At 41.5% G+C, this 24,647-nt stretch overlaps 2 protein-coding genes across 2 annotated transcripts in view; one reads left to right on the top strand and one right to left on the bottom strand.

The window, feature by feature from the left end:
- Positions 1–2,094: 2,094 nt before the first annotated feature.
- LOC146566672 (uncharacterized) lies at positions 2,095–4,632 on the top strand. The gene has a single exon (XM_085286237.1). It carries the CDS (start codon positions 2,913–2,915, stop codon positions 4,473–4,475), a length of 1,563 nt encoding a protein of 520 aa, XP_085142363.1. The 5' UTR covers positions 2,095–2,912; the 3' UTR covers positions 4,476–4,632.
- Positions 4,633–7,918: 3,286 nt separating this feature from the next.
- The window catches only part of LOC146566671 (dual specificity calcium/calmodulin-dependent 3',5'-cyclic nucleotide phosphodiesterase 1A-like), a 50,082-nt gene continuing 33,353 nt past the window's right edge, over positions 7,919–24,647 (bottom strand). The window contains exons 11-17 of the mRNA XM_085286236.1: positions 21,421–21,522; positions 20,900–21,020; positions 19,373–19,454; positions 16,630–16,750; positions 11,822–11,982; positions 8,488–8,787; positions 7,919–8,103 (exon numbers count right to left, since the gene is read on the bottom strand). Of these exons, the coding sequence (XP_085142362.1) occupies positions 7,943–8,103; positions 8,488–8,787; positions 11,822–11,982; positions 16,630–16,750; positions 19,373–19,454; positions 20,900–21,020; positions 21,421–21,522 (1,048 nt within the window). The 3' untranslated portion in view covers positions 7,919–7,942. The remainder of the gene's footprint in view (positions 8,104–8,487; positions 8,788–11,821; positions 11,983–16,629; positions 16,751–19,372; positions 19,455–20,899; positions 21,021–21,420; positions 21,523–24,647) is intronic.

Below are 24,647 nucleotides of genomic sequence, written 5' to 3'. Positions count from 1 at the left end.
TACCGTCTAGTACATGACCTGAGAGCTATAAACGAAGTGACTGAACAAATCCCACCTGTGGTTGCTAATCCACACACTATTTTAAATCAGGTCACACCGAACGAACAGTGGTTCTCAGTAATCGACCTTTCAAACGCTTTTTTCTCAGTTCCACTACATCCAGACTCACAGCCATTGTTTGGCTTCACCTTTGAGGGTCAGAGGTACACATACACTCGTTTGCCCCAGGGTTTCCAGAATAGCCCAACCCTCTATGCAGAAGCACTGAAGAAGTCAATGTCTAGCTGTAAGCTCCCACAGCTAGGTCAATACTTGCTGTATGTAGATGACATTTTAATAACCGGTCACACACAGCAGGCGTGCAAAGACAACACACTTGCTGTGCTACAGCATTTGGCTGAACAGGGCCACAAAGTCTCAAAACACAAACTGCAGCTGTGGAGTGATAACGTTACATATCTCGGACACACACTCACAGGCCAGGGCAAAACACTGCTGGGAACCAGAAAGCTGGCAGTGCAAAACACACCCAAACCTAAAACAAAACAACAGATGATGAGTTTTTTAGGTTTGTGTAATTTCTGTAGAGCTTGGATTCCAGAGTATGCACTAACAGTTCAGCCACTCCAAGACATGATTTATGGCAAAAACCTCGCTTTGCGCGACACAATAACGTGGACGGTAGAGGCAGACACAGCATTTACTAACCTAAAGGTGGCTTTACAAACAAATGTAGTCCTGGCCCTGCCTGATTATGACAAGCCTTTCGTGCTGCATGTTGATGGGGGGGCCGGCTACATGAAGGCAGTTCTGACACAGGCTTTTGGTGACAAACAGCGCCCTTTAGCATTCTACTCGTGTAAGTTAGACGCTGTAGTTTCGGGCCTGCCGACTTGCGTCCAAAGCTGTGCAGCGGCCACAGAAGCAGTAAAGAAGTCAGCAGACATTGTCTTAGGGCACAAACTAGTTGTCAAGGTCCCGCATGCTGTCACATCTATACTGCTGCAAGCCAATCTCTCTTACCTGACTCATGCCAGACAGCTATCGTATGTAGGCATTTTACTATCACAGTCTCACATCACACTGGAAAAATGTGGCACACTGAATCCAGGGACTCTAGTGAGCACACCAGCTGATGGAGATGTGCACAACTGCCATGCAGAATTAGACAAAGACACCAAACCCCGCCCTGACATCCATGCTGAGCCACAAGCTGGTTTTACTGATGTCTTTGTGGACGGATCGGCCTCTAAAGACAACACAGGCCGTAATTGTGTAGGTTACGCAGTAACCACAGACAGTAGAATAATAGAAGCAAAACCACTTTCTTCTTCATATTCTGCACAGAGCGCTGAGCTGATAGCTGTTATTCGCGCGTGTGAAATCCACAAAGATAAACCAATAAACGTTTATACAGACAGCCAGTATGTTTTCTCTGCTGTGCATCATTTCGCAAAGCTCTGGCAAAACAGAGGAATGATTACATCAACCGGTAAACCAGTCCAGCATGCAAGCCTCTTACAACGACTGCTGACTGTAATAAATTTACCACAACAACTCGCATTGTGTAAATGTGCAGCACACAAAACTGATAGCTCTTTTATTACTACAGGCAACAATTTTGCTGACAGTGCCGCAAAACAGGCGGCACAAAAGACAAACATGACACTGATGGCAGTAAACACGCATCAGATTCCACTGGATGTGTTGCAAAGTGAACAAAAAGCAGCGAGCACAGCAGAGCAGGCAAAATGGCTAAAACACGGTGCAGTTCTGACAAACGATTTAATGATGTGTTATGGCAAGCCAGTGTTGCCAAAATCGCTCCACAAGATGGCGGCATTAGTGACTCATGGCTGTACGCATTTGTCATCGGGGGGAATGACCTGTATTGTCAACTCTCATTTCTACACTGTAAATTTTGAAACTTCAGCAAAACAATTTGTCAGAACGTGCATGACGTGTCAAAAATATAATGCTCAAGGTAACCTGCGACCAAGAAGAGGCCGTTTTCCAGCTCCGCCTCATCCTTTTCACACAATTCATATGGATTTTATTGAACTAAGCGAATGTCAAGGGTCAAAATATGCCCTAGTGGTTATAGACGTGTTCTCAAAGTGGCCGGAAATCTATCCAGTGAAAAAGGCAGATGCAATTTCAGTAGCAAAGTGCCTGTGCAATCACTTCATACCCACATATGGCATCCCAGCTTTGATACGGTCAGACAACGGCACTCATTTTGTAAATGATGTCATCACTAAGGTCTCTGAAGCACTCGGTTTCAGCATAAAACACCACTGTGCTTATCACCCTCAGAGCGCAGGCCTTGTAGAGAGAACTAACGGCACTATAAAACAAAGGCTCAGGAAATGCATGGCAGAAACAGGAAGGCCGTGGCCTGAATGTTTGGGTTTAGTGAAGATGTGGATGCGCTTAACACAAGGCTCCCATAAACTAACTCCATTTGAAATCATTCATGGCAGGCCGTTTCCACTGCCTATTACCAGTCAACCAATAGACAAAGCAATCAGAGAAAACACATTAGCAGAATGGATGTCTAAGCTGTTAGAAAACAAAGAGATCATTGTACATAATCAACAACCTGATGATGTTTCTCCAGTGTCTTGCAGACTAAAGCCCGGTGATTGGGTTCTGATCAAGGTGCTCCAAAGGAAAAACTGGAGCACACCCAGGTGGGAGGGGCCATACCAAGTCCTCCTCACTACACCGACCGCTTGCAAAATTGCGGAACGACCATCCTGGGTCCATCAGAGTCACTGCAGGCGAGTCAGTGAAGCCATCTAAACACAGCTGACGGCAGGCTTGCCTACTTGTTGTGATCTCGCCCGGTGGAGGGGTCAGCTTTCCTGGCCGGGGGGTCTACTTGCGACAGGAGGGTGTGTTCCGTCGTCATGAGGTGGTGGCTCTTATCAACTGCAGCGGCCCTGACCATGGCCGGGCTCCTCACCTTTGCTTCCGTGAGGGACAACAAGTCACGCTATATGGAGAAAAGGCAGACACTGTATGACAAAGGAAAGTACACCAAGTTTCCCCATGGATACGCCACTAACTTCTGGTGGCAGTTTATGAACACTACAGCTCATTTGAATAACAAAACTGACTGCTATGCATGTACCCATATGCCCCTATCCTCACAGACGTCTGGCCTGTGGCCGTACAGCATACCTGAAGATCGCAGTTGGTGTCTGTTGGGCCTGGCAACACATCCAGGCTACGGTACTCTTTGGTCCAAAGCCAACTACAGCATCCCAGCAAAAGCAACCTGGAGGTCATCATCACTCACAAATGTGAACTGTTCCGGACAGACCTACCTACTGACCTGGCCCCAAGTCTCAGACCCACTGCCTGATGTAATTCTACTGAACAAACTGAACGCATCACAACTGCCAGTATGTGTGATGAACAATGGATCGCGGGCAGTGGGGGAGCTGCCTACTCACCTATGTAAGTCCATATACACTTTCTGCCCACCAAGGAACGAGAGGAAGTGTATGACCTGTTCAATCAACGCCACCTGTGCCAGTAACACGACGCTGATGGGCCTAAACTGTCGCTCCGACTACAGCTACCGAATGCCACTACAAACAAAGACTCAGTACCAGACAGGATGTGCACGGACAGCACCCAGCAGCAGAGGAACCAGAGTTTTGGCTGACTGGTACTTCCTATGTGGCAACAAGGCTTATCTGTCACTCCCTGAAGGTTGGGGAGGTCTGTGCGCCCTGGTGGAATTATCAGATCACGTTTTCTTCATGCAAAGTGTTGCACATCACCCAAGCAGCCGGCAGAGACGTGAAGTGGACATCGCCTCCCCCAATTCTTTCGGCATTACCGTGGACACTGGAGTGCCGGGAGAGTTTCGCATCTGGGGAGGAGGAGTGAAATTCTTACAGAGCTTGATCCCCGGCATTGGAGTTGCCGAGGTGCGAGATCATGTGGAAATCAACCGATATGCTCTGCTACGACACATCAACTTGACTAAGACCCTGGGAACCGCCTTAGCAGGAGAACAGCAGGCCATCAGAACGATGGTGCTGCAGAACAGACTGACACTAGACCTGCTAACAGCATCACAAGGAGGAGTTTGCAAGCTGATCGGGGAAACATGTTGCACTTTTATCCCTGATGGATACGAAACTGGAGGAGACATTTATGAAGCTTTGCAGAATTTGACCGCTCTGCAAAAATATGTCACTGAACACACACCTGGAGCAGCTACAGCACAAAGCTGGCTGGACTGGCTGTTCAGCGGTTCATGGCTGGCTGCTGTAGCAAAGCCATTTTTCCTTCTAGGTCTCATCATGATAGCACTGCTCATATTAGTGTTGTGTGTGTTGCCATGCCTAAGAGTAATGATTTCACAGATGATAACAACTACAATGACTGCTTATGTTGCCGTGCCTGAAGAAGAACAACATCCCGTTGCAATTCTGTTAGAGGAGAACTTGTACTAGCTGCTAATAAATGACGTGGTGATTAAAAATGACTTGTCAAGTGATCATGCACTGATTAAAACATTAGTAGGTTATGCAAGTTTTCATGCTTTTATTTTTTGAAGTCTTGAGTTTTAAACAAAGTTTTTCATTTTGAATATAAAGTTTTCATGCTTTTATTTTTTTGAAGTCTTGACTTTTAAACATAAAGTTTTTCATTTTAAATATAACGTTTTCATGCTTTTATTTTATTTTTTTGAAGTCTTCAGTTTTAAACATAAAGTTTCCATTTTAAATATGAAGTTTTCATTATTTTACACATGAAGTTTTCAATTTAAGGTTTGCATCATTTTAAGTATAAGGGTTCATGCTTGTATTTTTTGAAGTTTCCATTTTATAATATAAGGTTTTCATCCTTGTATTTTTTGAAGTTTTCATTTTACATATTAGGTTTTCATCATTTTTAAAATATAAAGTTTTCATTTTACTTTTCATTCTTTTATTTTTTGTAAGTTTTCGTTTTAAAATATAAGGTTTTTTCCTTTATTTTTTGTAGTTTTAGTTTTGTTATTTTTCTTGTTTATTCCACTTGTTATTTCATTTACTATGTTTTTCTTTGTATTATTTTCTTTTGTTTTATTCTTTAGACCAAATGACTGCCTTTTCTGCTATGCTGACATTTTGAAGATTTTGGAAATTAAAAAATTGCCTAAGATACTTAATAAATAATTTTCATAGACAATTGTTGTATACATTTAAAATAAGTTAAACAGGAGGGAATGTTACAGGAAAAATGATTCTATGTTTCTTTACCTTCTTTTAAATGTACAAAGATGCCTTTTGTCTGCCTTTTGTCTATGGTTAGATTAGTTTAGAATTATCTTTTTAGACTTTCTCAGCAAAGACATACTGTTTTGGGACATATTGTTTTAGATTGTTTTATCTCTCACAGCCTTCTCCCAGCTCTCTGCTGACGAGACTAGCGCCACATATGGAGTTGTTTATTTTATTTGTTTTGTATTTTCTTATCCTGTTCTCACTGTCTTTCCTATAAAAATTACCAAGCCACTGTGCATGGTGTGAGTTGTCCTTAGCAGCTCACCCGTGTACACGTTTGATAAAGAAAGTAACTTTGTCTCATTGTGTCTTTATTTCTCCTGGGTTTTTTACAGAGTTTTCCCCCAACAGTTACTGTATGCTATATTGGAAATATTTGTTACTCTTCCTGTAGTAAAAAATCATTAGAATGTTAAAATTAGTAATTTATTTTGGCACTAGCCAAAAACACAGTAACAATGTGTGCAGCAGGAACAGATGCACTTCTATGTTTAGTGTACGGATTCCTACCAGGTGAAGCACTGAAAATATTATTTAAATATGTATATGTATTTTCAACTGGTGTTGTTTTGTGGTCTCATTCCCCAAGCAATTTGTTGCCTTATTTTGTCCCCAACACTCACTGCTGTTTCTGCAAAGTCAGCGTGCTAAGTGCTGTCTACTACAGGTAACTCCACTTCAAAAAACCTGAACATTCCCTTTAGCTTACTATTTTAATTGGGGGGAGAAACTAAGAAAGCACTTACAGACCAGATGAAAAAAAGGCTGCACATGAAAAAGGCACAATGGGCTACACTGTTAAGAGAACTTAACCACCCAGTCTATTGAACAGTCACATTCATTCCTTCATGTTACTGTTAACTACACCCGTGTTTCTATGAACTGTTAGGGTGGAAAACCTAAAACGTGTAGGGCAGAGTGCCTTGAGGACCATGGTTGGGTAACACTGACCTACACCACATCCATCACCCACATAGAACTTGTGAGAATGCTGTTAAATTCACTGCGAAAGTCTGGATAGCTGTGATAACCAAGGGGCAGCTTTAGTACACATCCACATGTGTGGGATTGTGGTCTGTGGAGGAAATCTGTAGTTTCTATGAACTCAATTAGTATGGCTTTAGCCAACAGATTGGATCCTGTACAGAACCGCAGGAAAATCTGAAGATAATTGAAATCAATTTCTCCAATGTACCTTTTCAGGTAACGAGAAACTGTTGACTGGGTAGCGGTCATCTCCTCTGGAAAGATTAGAAGCTCCTTCACTGTTTTTACAGTTGTTTTTTTTTCTGCAATGAAATGATGCAGTCCTTCTGGTGGGAGTAAACCAGCTACAGAACCCACAACGGGACGCCAGCACTTGATTACAAACATTGGGGCCTGAATAAGTACTTTGTGTCCTATCTGTGCCAAAACAGGGAGCAGTGTGTCCTTGGTAGGAACCTGCTTGCACTCATGTGCATCAAGTACTTCCAGCAATTCATCTGTATCCACTGAATTGAAGTCATCCAAAGCCTTCAGGAGAACAGATCGCTCTTCTTGTGAGACGCACAAAAGAAAGGAATCTTTTAAACTACTGGTTGTCGAGCCGTACAATATCTCCTCCAGAAAGGGTATTGCAAGCTTCACTGGGAAGTAACCAGCTTGTTTCCACCCTACAACAAACACTCTAGCTATAGCCTGCCATTCTTCACACTGAAAGTCATGCCGGATGAATGGGACTTTCACCTCAACTCCCAATGTGCAGCTGTCATAGAAATCCATCCAAAATTATGTCAGGCAGTCTCGCAAAACACCACTTCCTTCCCCCTGTTCAAGCTCTCCATTTGGTAACAACATTTTGATATTGACCTCAGATGAAATTCAATTCAATTCAATTCAATTTTATTTATATAGCGCCAAATCACAGCAGAAGTCGCCTCAAGGCGCTTCATAGATACAGAGAAAAACCCAACAATCATATGACCCCCTATGAGCAAGCACTTTGGTGACAGTGGGAAGGAAAAACTCCCTTTTAACAGGAAGAAACCTCCGGCAGAACCAGGCTCAGGGAGGGGCGGGGCCATCTGCTGCGACCGGTTGGGGTAAAAGAAGGAAGACAGGATAAAGACATGCTGTGGAAGAGAGACAGAGGTTAATAACAGATATGATTCAATGCAGGGAGATCTATTAACACATAGTGAGTTAGAAGGGTGACTGGAAAGGATAAACTCAATGCATCATGGGAATCCCCCGGCAGCCTACGTCTATTGCAGCATAACTAAGGGAGGATTCAGGGTCACTTGGTCCAGCCCTAACTATATGCTTTAGCAAAAAGGAAAGTTCACAAGCTATGGGATGTGGTATAGGGAAATTTATTAGCAACAAAAACAAAAACATAGTATCCATGGTGTAAATTGCAGCATAATTGTTTTTTCATTGGATCTTAATAACTTAAGTTCTTAACAATAATAATAATAATAATAATAATAAAATTCATTTAATATAAGGCAAAGACCCTACAATAATACAAATAAGGAAACTAAGTGCAAGTAATTATATTTGTACTGAGAAAGGAATTCTGAGTTTATTCACAAAGAAAAAACTGAAGCAGAGTGATGAAGGAGTACATCACACAATATGCCATTATTATACACTTCAAACTTACAAAGTTATTTCCGTCGATGCAAGTAGAAGCGTTGCAGTCTCCTGGCTTTTGTCCTGGCATCAATAGGCCATATTTCTATGACTTTTGCCCTGATGAGTCTGTAGGAGCTGGCGCAATAGGTGGGTGTTTTGCAATAATGAATCAGAGGGAAAACAGTTTGAGGGTCTGTGGAGGCAAAATATAATTCATACTCAAGGCATTTGTGTGCACTTATGTGTAACAACTGTATGTTAAACTAATTGTTAAATGGCCTCTTAGCCAGATCACTCTTGAAAAACAGAACTTCAATCTTAATAGACCTTTACCCGGATGTTACTATTATTCATATTAGTTTTAATTATAGAAACTTTGTGAGGTTAACCCTAATCAGACTAACATAATATCATTAACATTAAATTTTAATGTAGATGTAATATGGTGTAAAATATATACTATAAATACATATAGAATGTATTTTGTGAATTAAAGGTAAAGTTGTATCTATTCTTATCAGTTTAATTAGGTGCTTTCAATATAAAAAAAATAACAATAAAACTCAGAGGTGTGTACCATTCTGGGATTGCTGCTTCTTCATGTGTCCATCAGGTGACTTCTTTATGGCATCAGGGACTGATTTCAGCAGAATGCTTGAAGACTGAGCCTGATTATTGTTTCTTTCATCTTTAGTCTTTCTTTCTTCTTGCTGTCTCCTGTTCTGCACCTCTTGTCCCGCAGATTCTTTTTTCATTTTCCCCTGTCCCATGTTGGCTCCGTCAACAGTTGTGCTTGTGTCTTTTCCACCGTTTGTCTCTTTGTCTTCTTGGCTATGTTCCTCTGCCATCTCGGTGACCTTTACCTCCAGGTCTACAACTGATATACCCAAACAAAATTGTGTTTCATTTAATTCAGACGGCTTGACACTGACAGATATTCCGTTCAATTTCATTACAATCCAATAAGCATTTCATCTTCACTTACCTTTTTCAATTCAATTCATTTTTTATATAGTGCCAAATCACAACAACAGTAGATCCTACATTCACTATGTACCTACACAATAATCTGCATCTAATTTTTAGTAGTAGCAAAACCTATTTGAACATTCCTGTAGGAATGGATCTAGAAGACATATTTATGGTTTAGAGAAATATATTATTTATGTTAATTTAGAAAGATCAATTGGGATCGCTGTGAAAACAGAATACACTTCAACAACAGCTAAATTCAGTTGCTACTCATTGTCCACCTCGTACTCGGTTTCTATCTGATTTCTCAGACAATTTGCCGATTTATTGCTCTGTTCTAAAAAATAAAAAATTATTGTAAGTGATTTTAACATCCATCTCGATGCTAAAAACAACAGCCCTAACCTTGGATTTAATGATTCTATTGTTATAATCATTTAGCTTGTTTCAAAATGCGAACCCACCACTCATCACGAACTCCAGACCTTATTCTGATATACAGCATAGAAAATAAAGATTTAACTATATACTGTATTAAGTGAAAATCTTTTTGTGTGATTGTTTCTTAATAATATTTACAATAATTGATTATATAACAGTGGGGAATACATTTCATTACAGTAGCAGTCTTTCTGAAAGTCCTGTAGCAAAAAATAAGGATGGAATTTCTCCACTGTTAGCTTCCTTTAATATCATGTACACAATGCAGACCAGCTAACTAAACACTTACTCCCTCAGTGGTTGTTTATTTGAATCAGAAATCAGATACAGAAATTGTGTTGCTGAGTTTTGTGACACGATGTAGTTAGTTGTTGTTAGGACAAGAATAAAGTTGGAGTTGGATTAAAGTGAGAGCTCTCGTCTGTGTTTACCTCCACATTGGTGACCCCTGACTTGAACATCTTACGAGATGAAGATGATGCCCGCTCCACTCTGGATGCATCAGCAACCGCTGGCCCTTCGCCTCCTGCTGCAGCTGTGTTTGCTGTGGCGCTTAAGCTGCCGGACTTTTGGCTCCACGATCCCCCGTCGTGGTTCGTGCACGTGGAGGCTCAGTTTGCCCTTCGCGGCATCTTGACTGACGATACAAAGTATCACCATGTGGTGGGCTCGCTCAACCATCGTGCGATGACCCTCCTCTGGGACCCACCCACCCTTAAAGAGATCCTTCTTCGGCGCTACGCCCTCTCCAACGTGGAGCGAGCCGAAAAGCTGGAGAAAGGGCCTCGTGCTGGAGGGCAGGTCCATATGGGAGGGAGGTCCTCACCTGCTTTGTGACGTTTCCACCGGCTGCTCACACCCAGTGGATCCCCTTTCATGGTGTCGTTGTGTTTTCAACTCAATACATGCCCTCTCTCCTCCAGGCGTCCGGGCCTCGTTTAAGCTGGTGAGTGCCACGTTCATTTGGCCGGGCCTTCGCAAATCGGTGAAGGACTGGACAGCGGCGTGTGCTCCATGCCAACATGCAAAGATCGATAGACACACACACAGGAGCCCCTCGAACCCTTCTGTGTCCCTGGTAGGCATTTTGATCTTGTTGGCCCTTTGCCGCAGTCACAAGATTTCACACACCTTTTGATTGTGACGGCCTAGGCTGTCAGGCCGTCAAACCACGGCTTACCACCCGCAAGCCAACGGGATGTGCGAGCGGTTTCACCATTAACTCAAGGCCGCGCTCTGGAGGGCTCCACCCATTGTACAGGAAGTGTGTTGCTGAGTTTTGTGGCACAGTGTAGTCAGTTGTTGTCAGGTCAAAAATAAAGTTGGAGTGAGAAGTGAGAGCTCTCGTGTAGTCTCTGTTTAGCTCCACACTGTAATTGTTACCTTCAATGTGCATATGACCTCTTTCTTGCATTTGGATATAATCTCTTAAATTATAGACATCTTGTCTGACAGGGATTCAAAAGAGAATATTTGTACCAAATTGACTTCTCTTTATATGCTCCCTATAATCCAGAATCAAATTTAAAATCCATCTCCTCACATACAGGGCCTTGAATAAACAGGCCCCTTTTTCTCTTAAAGACCCCATAGTCCCATATCAACTTGACAGAGGTCTTTGCTCTGAAACTGCAGGATTTAAAATTAGAATGGGAAATTCGGCTTAAAACCGTCCTTTTTGATAAAGCTGAATCAGGTGACCTAAATTCTCTCTAGTTAGGCTGTAAGGTTCAGGCTGCTAGAGGTTTTCCCACTGTTGCCAAGTGGACTCATCAGATTGTTGTGTTTTTCTCCCGAATATTGTAGGGTTTTTATCCTACAACATAAAGTGTCTTGAGGTGGCACTTGTTGGAATTTGGTTCTATATAAATAAAACTGAATTAAAGTTCAAGGAGTATTTGGCTCAACAGAGTTAACTGACTGTCTAAATTGCTGCCAAAAAAACAGGGGTTGTTCCTGTTTTCCTCAATATGAGACAAATAGTAAGATGTCCTAGCCTGGAAAAGTATTTTTACAGGCCAAACAAAGAGTGCAACACAATTTCCTCTCTAGCTTATGAATCATCTCTTTTAAGGTCCATATTTTTGAGCTATAGGGAGTCAAGCATCTCTGGTTTGTTACCTTCCTTTTAAGAGGAGCCCCAATATCCAAGCTTGTATGCAGTGAGCATATAACACTATTAACAAGATCATCAACCTTTTCGGGAGTAAAGTTAAAAGTAGCTGCTCTGCATTGTGCATGCTTTTGAAGTGGAGGAAAAATCATTCTCCTGAATTAAATGCACAAGGTATATAACATTAATGTTCACACACAGCCTCTTCTAATTAAAACCACAGTGTCTAAAACCCTATGAATGACAGTACATTGAACATCCTGTGCTTGGACGGTGGGAAGAAGACAGCCTAACCTGCAGTTCATAAATTTGAATTAGAAAATCTGGATTTCAAGGCAAAAATGGAAGTGTATTCTAAAGGTCAGTTATATTGTGTTCCAGCTACCTTTTCCTGCTTGGTCCCTCCATGTCTCCCTGTTTTGATGAATTTTTTGATTCCATGTACCCCTGAAACCTTTGAAGTCCACTGTGGTCAGAGAGCAGCTGCCTTCTGAGTGTGTACTCTTCATGCTGGACTGCTTTCCGTCACTTCCAGTACTGTTGAAACTATGACAGGACACAAGTATAATGTTAAATATAGTTAAACATAGTGAGTAGTTGTTAGTTACTGCAGTTAATGGTAAAAATTAGCCAACAGTAAACTTAAAGGACGGAGTCTAGGGAGCTTGAAAAGAAAAGCGTCTGGACTTCTTTAAGTTTCCTCGAAAACATTTCATCTCTCATTGGAGATTCAGATGGACAGCCAAGTCTTGTCCCGTTTAAAGGAAAAAGGTCAGTCTTTTGAGGATGCCAATGTTCACATTTTAGACCGAGAAGACAGTAGGTTTTAAAGCGGAGTGAAAGAAGCCCTCTATGTCCACTGTGAATGACCATCTTTGAACAGGTGGCTTACGACGCCAACTGTCTTGCCTACATAGACAAAAAATAATAAGTAATGCATTTTAGTAAACGGTAAATTTAACTGTAACTCTATCTATCTAGATATATATGGAGCGATATAGATATATATTAGGGGTGCAACGACACTCGTATCGATATTGAACCGTTCGATACAGTGCTTTCGGTTCGGTACGCGTATGTATCAAACAATACAAAATTTTTAATTTATTTTATCAACTTTTCTTCTGACGATGCTGTCTGTGTTGAGAGCTCAGTGGATCTGCGTTCGACTTATCCGCCTAGGCTGCACTGTCGAGCGCAGATCCACTGAGCGCAGCACAAGCTAGCGAGACAGAAGCTAAGCTCGTTGCAACATGCCAAATTGAACCTCCCCCACCCTCAATCAGATCTGGCGTTTGGAACTATTTTGGTCTTCATGTAACGCATGACCCTAAGGGTAAGCGCGTCATGAACAAAAGTAAAACAGTATGTTGGATGTGCCACGCAATGCTCAATTGGTGGGAACTAGTACGTTAGCGCAGTTTGCTCGCACGTGTTGACGCCGTCCAGCCCCACGCACGGGTCGATCCGCGGTAGCTCGTTAACGGAGATTTGCCGTGTTGTGGCGTTGATGTCATTTCAACGAGATTAACGCTGACAGCACTAGTGGGAACACAACGAATATGACTGCACATTTACGCCAATATCATCCTAGTGCAAAGACAAGTGGAAGCAGACAAAAACAACAAGCACGCATGCTACAAACTTTACCCGAGTCATTTAGACAGCTGTTAGCACATGATTCTCCTTATGGGGGCCTGATATGTTTAATATGCTGCTGAGAATATAGCCCAGAAGAAGCATATAGTATAGCTTTTATTTTGGAAAGAGCCATTTCTCTGTAATAAACTCTCTTTTTCCAAAGAAGAGTGATTTCTCGATCAGATAGATTTATTTTTTTATTACTTTGTTGTTTCAGCAACATTAAATTTAAAAACTGTACTTTTGAGTTAAAAGCTATTATATTGAAAAAGATTACATGTAAGAGCCCCAAGCGCTACAGGGGTGGCTGTAGCTTAGGAGGTAGAGTAGGTGCTCTACTACTTGGAAGGTTGTTGGTTCAGTCCCTGGGTTCTGGAGTTTGCAAATATCCTTGTGCATCCAACGCATCCAATATCCAACGCATCCATCGGAGTGTGAACATTAGATAGCAAGCATAGAAGAAGTGAATAAGGCAAGTTGTATTAAGCACTTTAAGTGCTCAGAGTCAAATGGTACTATATATTAATCAGTCTCTTTGTTAATACAACATTGAGAGACAAATGTTCTCAATTAAAAAAAATGTTTATTGACCTAATCGGACCATCTCTCCCTGTTCCTCACACCTCGGTATTCACCACTCATCCAACGTGTGAAACCTGCTGTGAGGACAATTAAAGTGTGGCCAGAGGGGACAGATTTAAAAACACAGACTGGAATATGTTCACCCACACAGACCTGGACCAGTACGCCTCATCTGTACTGGATTACATCTCCGAAACCACAGACAGTGTCACCACCCAGAAACGGATCACCATGTACCCCAACCAGAAGCCTTGGATGAACCGGGATGTTCGTCTCCTCCTGAAGGCCTGCAACACCGCTTTTAGGTCAGGAGATGCACACGCCTACAGCACAGCCAGGGCTAATCTAAAGAAGGGCATCAAAAAAGCCAAACACCATTACAAAAAGAAGGTAGAGGAACACTTCTCCAACTCCAACCCCCGACGCATGTGGCAAGGACTCCAGACCATTACAGACTACAGGACCACCAAAACCTCCCCCGCATCCTCTGATGTCTCCTTCCTCAACGAGCTCAACAACTTTTATGCTCGTTTTGAGCGAGGGAACCCCACAACCACAACCAAAGCAGACATGACGCCAGACCACCAACCTCTGACTCTCTCCCCCACCGATGTAGGAGCGGTGCTGAGCAGGATCAATGTCCACAAGGCTGCAGGCCCTGATGGCGTGTTCTCAGAGCGTGTTCTGGGGAGCTTGCAGGAGTGCTCACAGACATATTCAATCTGTCCTTGGCCCACGCTGTGGTACCGGTCTGCTTCAAATCCACCTCCATCGTCCCGATACCCAAAAACTCCAACCCATCTTGCCTCAATGATTACCGCCCAGTAGCACTCACCCCCATCATCACTAAGTGCTTAGAGCAGCTGGTCCTAGCACACTTCAAATCCTGTCTCCCCCCCACCCTGGACCCCCACCAATTCGTATACCGCCAGAACAGGAGCACAGAGGATGCAGTCTCCATCGCACTGCACTCTGTCCTCTCACACCTGGACAACAACAACACCTACGCCAGAATGCTGTTTATAGACTTCAGTTCAGCATTCAATACAATCCACCCCTCACAACTCATCAGGAAACTGACAGACCTGGGCATCAGTTCCCTCATCTGCAAATGGTTACTGGACTTCCTGACCAACCGCCCCCAACATGTCCAGCTGGATAACCACTGTTCATCTACAATCACGATGAACATCGGTGTACCACAAGGCTGTGTGATGAGCCCTTTCCTCTACTCCCTTTTCACCCACGACTGCAGACCTGCTGATGGTTCCAGCACCATCATTAAGTTTGCAGATGACACCACGGTGATTGGCCTCATCAGTGACAACGATGAAGCCGCCTACAGGGAGGAGGTGGATTGTCTGGCTGAGTGGTGCGACACAAACAACCTGCTGCTTAACACCGAGAAGACCAAGGAGCTCATTGTGGACTACAGGAGGAATGCTGACCCACATCCACCCATCCACATTAAGGGGACGGCTGTTGAGCGTGTGAGCAGCTTCAAGTTCCTGGGAGTCCACATCTCCGAGGATCTCACCTGGACGACCAACTGCTCCAAGCTGGTCAAGAAGGCTTACCAGCGCCTCTTCTTCTTGAGGACTCTGAGGAAGAACCACCTGTCCTCAGACATCCTGGTGAACTTCTATCGTTGCACCATCGAGAGCATCCTGACCAACTGTATAACAGTCTGGTACGGGAACTGCTCTGCCTCGGACCGGAAGGCGTTGCAGAGGGTCGTGAAAACTGCCCAGCGCATCGCCGGAGCACCACTTCCTGCCATAAAAGACATCTACAGGAAGCGGTGTCTGAAAAGGGCTGGGAAAATCATCAAAGACCCCAGTCACCCATCACATGGACTCTTCACCCTCCTGCCCTCTGGGAGGCGTCACAGGAGCCTCCGGACTAAGACCACCAGGTACCGGAACAGCTTCTTCCCCACAGCTGTCAGACTCCCGAACTCTGCCTCCTGACATCTGACCCACATTAAACTCATGGACTGAACATACACACACCCACAATGGACAACTGTACCCTCAAACACACAATAATAACATGGACTGAACCACCACTCACAACCACTAGCACTTTATATAGCCTCTGTAGAAACTATCTACACCCTCACTTATCTTAACTGCACTACTGTATAGCTCTGTGTAAATAATCATTCTGTACATACGATAATTTTTAACCCTACAACTGTTTACAACTTGCATAGTTCCCATTTCTGTATAGCTGTATATCTCAGATTCCTGTAAAGTTATTTATTTCATATTCTGTATAGTTTTTCATATTTATATCCTGTTCATATCCTGTACATAGCTTGTACTCACTACAGCCTGTACATACTTATAGTTATAGAATATTCACAACATACTTCATACCGTGTACATTATAACATACCATAATAGACCCATTTCTGTAATATACTCACATATCTATATTATTGCTAATATATATTGTAATATATCTATATCACTAAAGCACTTCTGGATGGATGCAAACTGCATTTCGTTGCCCTGTACCTGTGCATGTGCAATGACAAAAAAAGTTGAATTCTAATTCTAATTCTAATTCTAATGTAAAAGCTAAACAGAAATGTTTTTAGGTGGTAGAACTGTATTTTAAGTTAACCAGTTCTACTTTTTGCTCTTGCATTTCAAAAAGAGGCTTTGTGGGCATTGTGGTATTGTGGGGGTTGATGCCTATACTTGAATTGGCATCAACCCCCACAATGGCATTTCACACTAATGTCTACTTTAGGGGATTCTGGATGAAGACAAGTCCGGTAGCACAGGTGCCTTATAAATATGTATTACTCTTCATTTTTCTCTGGCCTATAGCCCGACAATACTTTTAGTTCAGAGTAGTTGTACTGGTTTTTATATAGAGTACACACAGCAACTGAGACAGATTCACACACATTAACAAATAATGAGACTGCACTGAAAGTGAGAATTTTGTGTGGATCACCTGTACTGTCTGAAGACAGGCAATTCAGAGCGAGAGGTCTCCTCGATGAGTGGTGTCACAATATTTTCGATCATTTCTGTCAACACAGTGAATGTTGGCTCCACAATGAAATCAATGAATCCTACAAAAACAGACATTCATAATTGGCACAGTTTTTTTAAATTCTCCCACTTAATTCAAGAAACAAATTTTTATTAGAGCCTTCTATATTACACACAAAAATTGACATTTATAGTTAGTTTCATCATATGAATAATCACATGGAAGGAGGAAGCAGAATCATAGATTCATCACATTTTCAAACCTATGAAGTTAGGGACAAGAATTCCTGATCAAGTACCAATTATTAGCAGCCCCTAAGAGAACGACAAATTGATCATGTATAATTACAACCTGTAATGCAAACTTTAAATGGTAAATGGCCTGTATTTGTATATCGCTTTACTTAGTCCCTAGTGTAAAGTCCCTAAGTACCACAAAGTGCTTTACACTACATTCAGCCATTCACCCATTTATTCACATTCACGAACCGGCAACCTTCTGATTACAAGCCACGATCTCAAGGTCACAAACCTAGCGAACTGGCCCATGCAACACTTGATTTGAGGTCTTGGCTTGCCTCATATGTGACATGTCTAAAATAAATGCACCACAAATTTCCCACGTGTGGGACTAATAAAGGTTATCTTATCTTATCTTATCTTATAACCAATGTTCCCTCTAAACTGCGCGCCTGTGCAATCTGTGCTCACTGCTCGCACGGTCTCTGCGCACAGAAAATCTGCGTTGTGCACAAAAATAAAAATCTAACCTGAATTAAAATTAAAATAAATACATTAACAATTCATTCTGTTTTGCAGTGGAAGTCAGTAAGTGACCAGCGACTGGCTGCTCCAGCCAATGATGCGATTCACATTCATATATACGCAGCAAATCAATATAGTTGACAGGCTATGACAGCGTCCTTATGTGCCGACACTGGCGTTTTAGCTAGCAAAGCGTTGTGGCTGATGTGGAGTGAAGCCACGTTAATGATAACGTGTACAACCATTGGAGATGTGAGTAGGACAGACGGAACAATTGACGGAAAACATGTGGACTTTTTACCAGTTTATAAATTGTGTTGATCGGCCACGTAAAAACAGAGTTATGATAAAAAAATATCTGCAATGTCTGTTTTTTTCTGAATACTATATTTACTTTATTTACTTATATATTTTATATTTACATAGTTTATATTTACTGCGGGAATTTATATATAGTTTATATTTAATGCGGGAAGAAACGGTAAAAACAGCGTTTTATAAGGAAAGCGCTCAAAAGCGCTCTCCGCCTATGAGCAAAAACAAAACCAAAAAACCCCACACCCTTTCCTATTAGTGGAAAATGTACCATGTCAACCAACAGAGATACTGCCCATCTCTGTTGGTTGACTGTAATCTCTGTAATCCAATTAAAGTAAGGGATTACTATTGCAAAAAAGGAAATTCGATTACGGTTACTTTCCCGTAAGCACGCTGCGTTACTGCGTTACTTAAACTGTGATTTTTTTGCGAGAGTGTCTCATGACAATGACGTAAGCGAGTGCAACGTTCGTGGCAACAGCTGTGGCAACAATGGATAATATATCGAGTGTGGGAGAGAGTATGAGCTTTTTTCAAGTAACGTGACCAACACTGTCGACCAATCAAAAAATGATATGGCAACATGGCATTTAGTTGTTTAGGAAGGGGGGGAAGTTTTAGGAGTTATGGCGGTGTTTTGAGATGTGAGAGATTTGCGACGTTTACTCATAATACAAGTCAGAGCTTTATAAAAAAAAAAAAAAATTGTGTTTTCAAAATTGGAGTTCAAGTTAATTTTACCAATAGTGTTAACATACTACACAGGTCATGAAGAAGACTTTTTAAAATTTTCATAAGTGGGCTAAAGTACTTCATTAAAAGTAATCTAGCATAAATGTAAATGCTGTAATTTGATTATTTTAATAAACCATGTAACTTGGATGGATTCGATGCTGGCGTGACCACAGTGCACAAGTCTAATGTTGCTCATAGTGGTCCAAGGGACCGCTCAGGGAGTTTGTGTGTTTGCTCAGATACATGAACAATTAGAGGGAACATTGTCCATGAGACTGCTAATTAACTACTACCAATCCACCATTGAGAGCCTTCTGACCTACTGCTGCACACTCTGGTTCAACTGTTATACTGTGGAGGATAAGAGGAAGCTGCAGCAGGTGGTAAATTGCTGGCTGTCCAAAAAACGGTGAGAGCTTTATAAATGGTATATTTTAGCTGAACAGCTGAGAAGCTCATTGGAGCCTCTCTTACCTCCAAACTGTGAAACAGTTTCTTCTCCCAGACTCTTGAACACTCACAAACTGGACTGACACACATAAACATAACTTTATACATTTCGTCACATTTATACAGTCTTAGACAGTCTTAGACTGTATAAATAACTGTATACTGCATACGGCACTGTATAAATACAATTTAATTGAAAACTGAAACTGAATTGAATATTAACTCTTTTGACTTACTAGTATTTTTGTTTCATGATATTCAGATTCCACATTTATCTGTAGGCACTGCAATTCTTCCAAAAATGAACTTGAAAAAATATTATTATATTCACTTGGCTGTTATTGGTCACTGACTGCTGCTTGACAAAACTTAAAATGTATCCAAAATATGCTAATCATTTAGAAAGAAGCATTAACTGTATTTAAGAACTTTACCTATTTGGGACTGGGCCACCATGGTGGATTTGCGGTCACAAAGAGGGGAGAAAGGTAGACCCAGCTCTGCTTCCCTATCTCCCTGAAAACAAATGACACCGCTATGTTTACAAAGACAGTTGGCCTCAATAATGTACACTGTAATTCAAATTCGGAAGACTTTATTTATCCCCAAGGGGCAATTAAGAGAGACTGACCTTGCCGACCGTACATACAATACACAAACATCACATTGGGGAGACAGGTCAGGCTAGACAGCTGTTACTTTAGCTGGCCGGTCAGCCGCACGAGCAGCGACCCGGAACCGAACAATGGAAAAATGCACAACATCAGGAAGGACAAGGAGAAAAAAGAACTCACTCCAGACTGAGCTCCTACTGGGAGATCAGTTTGAGAACAGAAAAAAACCCTCCTCCGCGCATAGCACATGAAAAAATCTTAATACACCACTGAAACGCATGACAAGCAACAGGGAAAGGTAAAAGGTGAGAGACAGCCAGTGTAGACAGCGCATCCGGGCCTGCAGAATATGCGCTGGTCCCCTTTGATCCACCATCTGCATCAGGAGGGAATAAGCATCGAAGGCGTTTGGAAGGGGAGGGGGGGATGAGTGTATATCTGCATGTGTATATGTAAGAGTTATTATGTGTACAACTAACCAATGCAATTTCCCTGAAACACTGTTTTTAATTCTATTGAATTAGAAAAGTAATGAAGTGACTTAAAAACTTTTATAAAATAAAAGTTCTTTTATTTTATGCCTTTTATTAGACACTATGAACTGAGACGGAATGCAAGCCTCCTCTGAAAACCACATCGACTGAAATGGGAAACAGACTCCACCACAATAGGAGACTAAACAAAATGTTTGTACCTGGCAAGAAATGTTTCTATTTTGTTATGTCAAAGCATAATTTTTTCACCCTATGTCTAGTTGGCTGTTGAAGAGTAATGTTATCTGCATGGTAAACTACTGTGGTCCAATAATTAAGTTGCAATAACATTACTCATACCTTTCTGAAATACCGTATTCAGCTGTAATACAACTTGCACATGTGAAGTGTTTAAGTTTAATTAAAGAACTGCAGTAGATTAATATTCCTATTTTTGCAGTCAGTCCTAAACAGTAATTGTTTTCCTGTCTGTGACTGTACTGTAATTGCAGATGCAGATTACAGCAAAACAAAGCTCAAGGTTTTTTTTATTTGTTTGTTTCTTTTTTGGCAGCATATGAAAACTTCTAGGGTCCTTACTTCAGTAGATGGGCAAGGTGTAAATAAGTCTGTGCATACTTCTGTTCCATTTTTGACTTAATGATTGAGTGGTTATTTCATGTCACAGAAATTTTGTTTGAGCATGTGTGTGTACAAGTATATCCAGCTAGCTGTGTATATGTATATATTGGTTTGTTTGTTTTATGTGTCCGATAAAAGGTTATCATCATTATAGTATGGCTCCCACTTCCTTTACACAATAAAGTGTCAATGGAGGGACTAGGAGGTAGGTGCTAATTTTTCAGGTGACTACCTGTCTGAAGAACTCCTCAAGCAGGGATGTTGTCCAGCGATGATGGAGGTCCCAGCATTTGGCAGGATGGCTGATGTCAGCAGTGTGCAGCAGCAATGATAAAGCCTTTGGTTTGTCAATCCTGTGAATAAAGAGTGGTTAGTCACTGGTGGGTGTAAACAAACAGCAGCTGTTCAGCTCCCAAAGAAAAGTACATTAAAATTGGGTAAATATGAGTGTACTTTTTGAGTGCAATGAAACTTCCGAGAGTAAGATCTAGAGAGAAACCATGATTGCTAAATCAGTTTCATCTTTTCCAAGGGAAAAAAGAATTATTGAAAGTAAAGCTAAAGATTGGCCATTGGCTTTTGGATATAGAGACTCTGTAAATAAGATCAGAATTTTCCTGATTTTCAGCAAGCATCCATCAAATATGATAGCTACACATTAACGTTGCTGACAGTATTTAACAAAAATATCTTTATCCCAGTCTTTCATACTTTACTGCTGATTATAATAAGAGTTTGGAAGCCATTACTCACGCCTCAGACTGCTGCAGGAGGCTTTTCATGGCTTTGATCTGCTGAAAGTGGCAGGACATGTCAGTGGCCAATACCATATCCACTACTAAGGCTCGCAGTTCTCTGAAAAAAATAAATGTAGAAAGTAAAATATTCCAGAATTAGAAATAATAGCAATCTGAAAGGATTAGGATTCAGGAACTGAATCTGAAATCTGTCATTTAACAGAATTTTTCATAAATGATACAGTATTTTCCTGTTATTTTTAAATATGTGAAATATCAACACGATTATTTAAAAAAAAAACTGTCAAAGTCTGTAAATTAACATGAGTAATAAAAAATAAAATAAAAAACCTGTACCTGTAAATAAACACGTTTTACATTTTTAAATAAACTTTTTACACAGAAAAAGAGTGCAAAAATACAGTTGCAAGTTTAACATAATTTCATATATATTTACCTTGTTTATTTAAAAGATAAAACTGTTGAATTCTAATTTTGTGCACTAAATACACATTCAAATGCACATTTGGTGCATTGAGCGTAAAATGACCCCAAAATGCTACTAAAAGAAGTAAAGTTTCTGTAATTTTATGTGGGTTTGTTAACTAACAGGTATGTTGTGAAATTATAGAAGTTTGGTGGGGAAATGATATGAATGATTTTTTCAAGAGTATATAACATCTACTAGTAATCTACAAATGGTGTATGCTATATTACCAAAATTGGTAAAATAACAGAAAAATAATACAAATAGAAATACATATTAATTATTATTTTTAAGATATCACCTTATTTTATGTCTTGATGCATGTTCAATCATACAGTTAAGTAAATCCCAAAAAGTTGATTTTGTTCCTTTGGACGTAGAGTTTTCATTCTTATAAACAATACATTTGCACAGTAACTGAAACCAGCCCACTGAATGAACAATGGACTGTGAGGTCAATTCGTTAATCATTGCAAATTCTCATGACCACCTACAACGACTGATCAAAGCCTATTGATCATTGATCAAAGTGATCAATGGCCATGAGTGCATTGACAGAGAGTTGGGGAAGGGCTGGAATCACAGCACTGTAAGATGGCTAAAGATGTACTGTTAGGCCGCCTCCTCGATTCAGAGATGCCCCCCGACCTTACACACACAACACAGACATCACATGGGGATACAGGTCGGAGATCGGTAGCGTTACAGAAAAAAAAACACACTGAAATATACACTACAATGGGAAAAAAAGAGACCTCTGCTCATGCTGGGCTCCTGGGAGGACAGCATGAGAACAGGAAACGAAAAAACTCCTCTGCACAAAAAAGCACATAAATGTCCACAGCACGACATTATGGAGCACGTGAAAAGCCACAGGGTCGGGTGGGGGGTGAGGAGTAATCCGAAGCAAACACAGCAGCCATCCTGCCCAGCGCTACCATTCCAGCGCGGGCTCAGACCTGCCGTGTTCCCAGGAGGGAACAAGCAACGAAGGCGTTTGGAAAGGGAGGGGGGATGAGTGTGTGCATATCAGTGTATATGTATGTGTGTGCGTGTCCAGAGTTCAGCTGAGACAGCGTCCTTCGCCCTGCTAGGCTAAGTAAACAGTCTACCAGCCAACCCAGGTGGCCTTGCATGGAATGGGAAGGAACAGACTAAACACAGTCGTTATCAGGGTGTTTTTGTTCGGCTCCAGCCTTGCAACCGCAGCTGGCGCCAAAGGGGTATCCGCATAAGTGATGGTGCTTTTTACTTTAGTGCGAACAGCTAATATGAATTTCAAAGCAGTTCTAACAGTCCAACACTGGTCTCTCAATCTCCCGTTGGAGAGCCGCGAGCTTCGCCATGATGTTACCCATATGGAAAAGATATATATAAATCTTATAAAGTTTTTATCTGTCTTGTATGAAACTTGTATGAAAAGCATACAAGAGTGAAAACACATATAAGATCCCTTGAAAAATTATACAATGAAACTTGTATGTTTTGTATACTTACTAAAAAAATATATGAAAGTAATGAGAAAGTGCCCACTTTCATGAGTAAATCATGTAAGCCTTATATGATTTATATATGATTTACTCATGAAAGTGCCCACTTTCATGAGTAAATCATATATGTTTTTACTATTTCTTTTCCATATGGGTATCAAATTTGCGCTCTGTGATGTTGTCATTCTTGTGCTCAAAGAGCCGATTCTGAAAACTCACGACCACAGTGAGCCTTCCCAAGATGTCATCCAATTTGCGCTCAGAGATGTTATTCCGAGCGAGCCCTTCCAAGATGTAATCCAGTCTGCTCTCAGAGATGTTATTCTGAGTATTCACAGCAGCCGTAGCCTTTCCAAGATCTTATCCGTGCTGTACTCAATGAGCCCATTTTGAGAAACTCACGCCTCTCCCATCGTCTCAATCCCAGCGGGCAGCCTTGTGGGGGTTTGAACAGCCGGTTCCGCTTCCTTAATTCTTCGATAAGCCAGGGCCAAGCCAGCTCCGATCAGCAAGAACCCTGTTACCATAGTTCCGAATAGGTAGATATCTTCAGCACTCAGGCTCACCCAAGCCGAAACTTCTCGTTGAGAAAGGGGTGTCAATTGCATTCAGGGACCAGTTGATCCAATCCATAATTCCTCTTTTAGGTTTTAGAGAACAGACTGTGAGAGAGTGTTCCAGGGAAAAGTAGTACAAAAAAAACACGTGACTAGACAAGGACATAAGAGGCTAAGCAGCGAAGCTAAGGGAGGGGAGGAGAGGAGAAAAGTGCGACCGCCTTCGCCAAGAGAAGGCGAAAAAGAGGATGCTGTGATTTCAGCCATTCCTCTTGGGAAGTTGGGCAACTGCAGGGACACTTTATAGATAAATATGAATGGAAAGTACTGTTAAGATGACAGCATGCATAGATGCAGCGGCTTACTGTTCTTCATGTTTGATGCTTTGTTTTCTATATTTTATACATGTATATGTGCGGGTGTATGTGGCTTTTTACTACTGTATGTCTGGCAAGGTCGTTAGGGCCTTCTGAGTTTGGGATTACACTGTGCCAGGAACATCAAGTGGGACTATCATCACTTCCACAGCATTCCAGAGGATATAATAAGAACTCCACAGTGTCAATGGTTGGTTCTTCCCAGTGGCCAGCAGAGGAAGTGTAAACACGGGAGGCAAAGGCGAGGCTGCAGGGTGGGCCCACTAGCAAGGCTAAAGAAAGCCACTGCTTCTGAGCATTTTCCTCTCCATTAAGTCCATAATCAACAGAAT

Source organism: Mchenga conophoros, linkage group LG9 (genome assembly GCF_057382185.1).
Source record: "Mchenga conophoros isolate Kocher_MC1m ecotype Shallow Benthic linkage group LG9, M_conophoros_male_GT1.1, whole genome shotgun sequence".
Taxonomy (NCBI): Eukaryota; Metazoa; Chordata; class Actinopteri; order Cichliformes; family Cichlidae; genus Mchenga; species Mchenga conophoros.
Note: the sequence above shows the minus strand (reverse complement) of the source record. Positions and strands in the feature narration are given on the sequence as shown.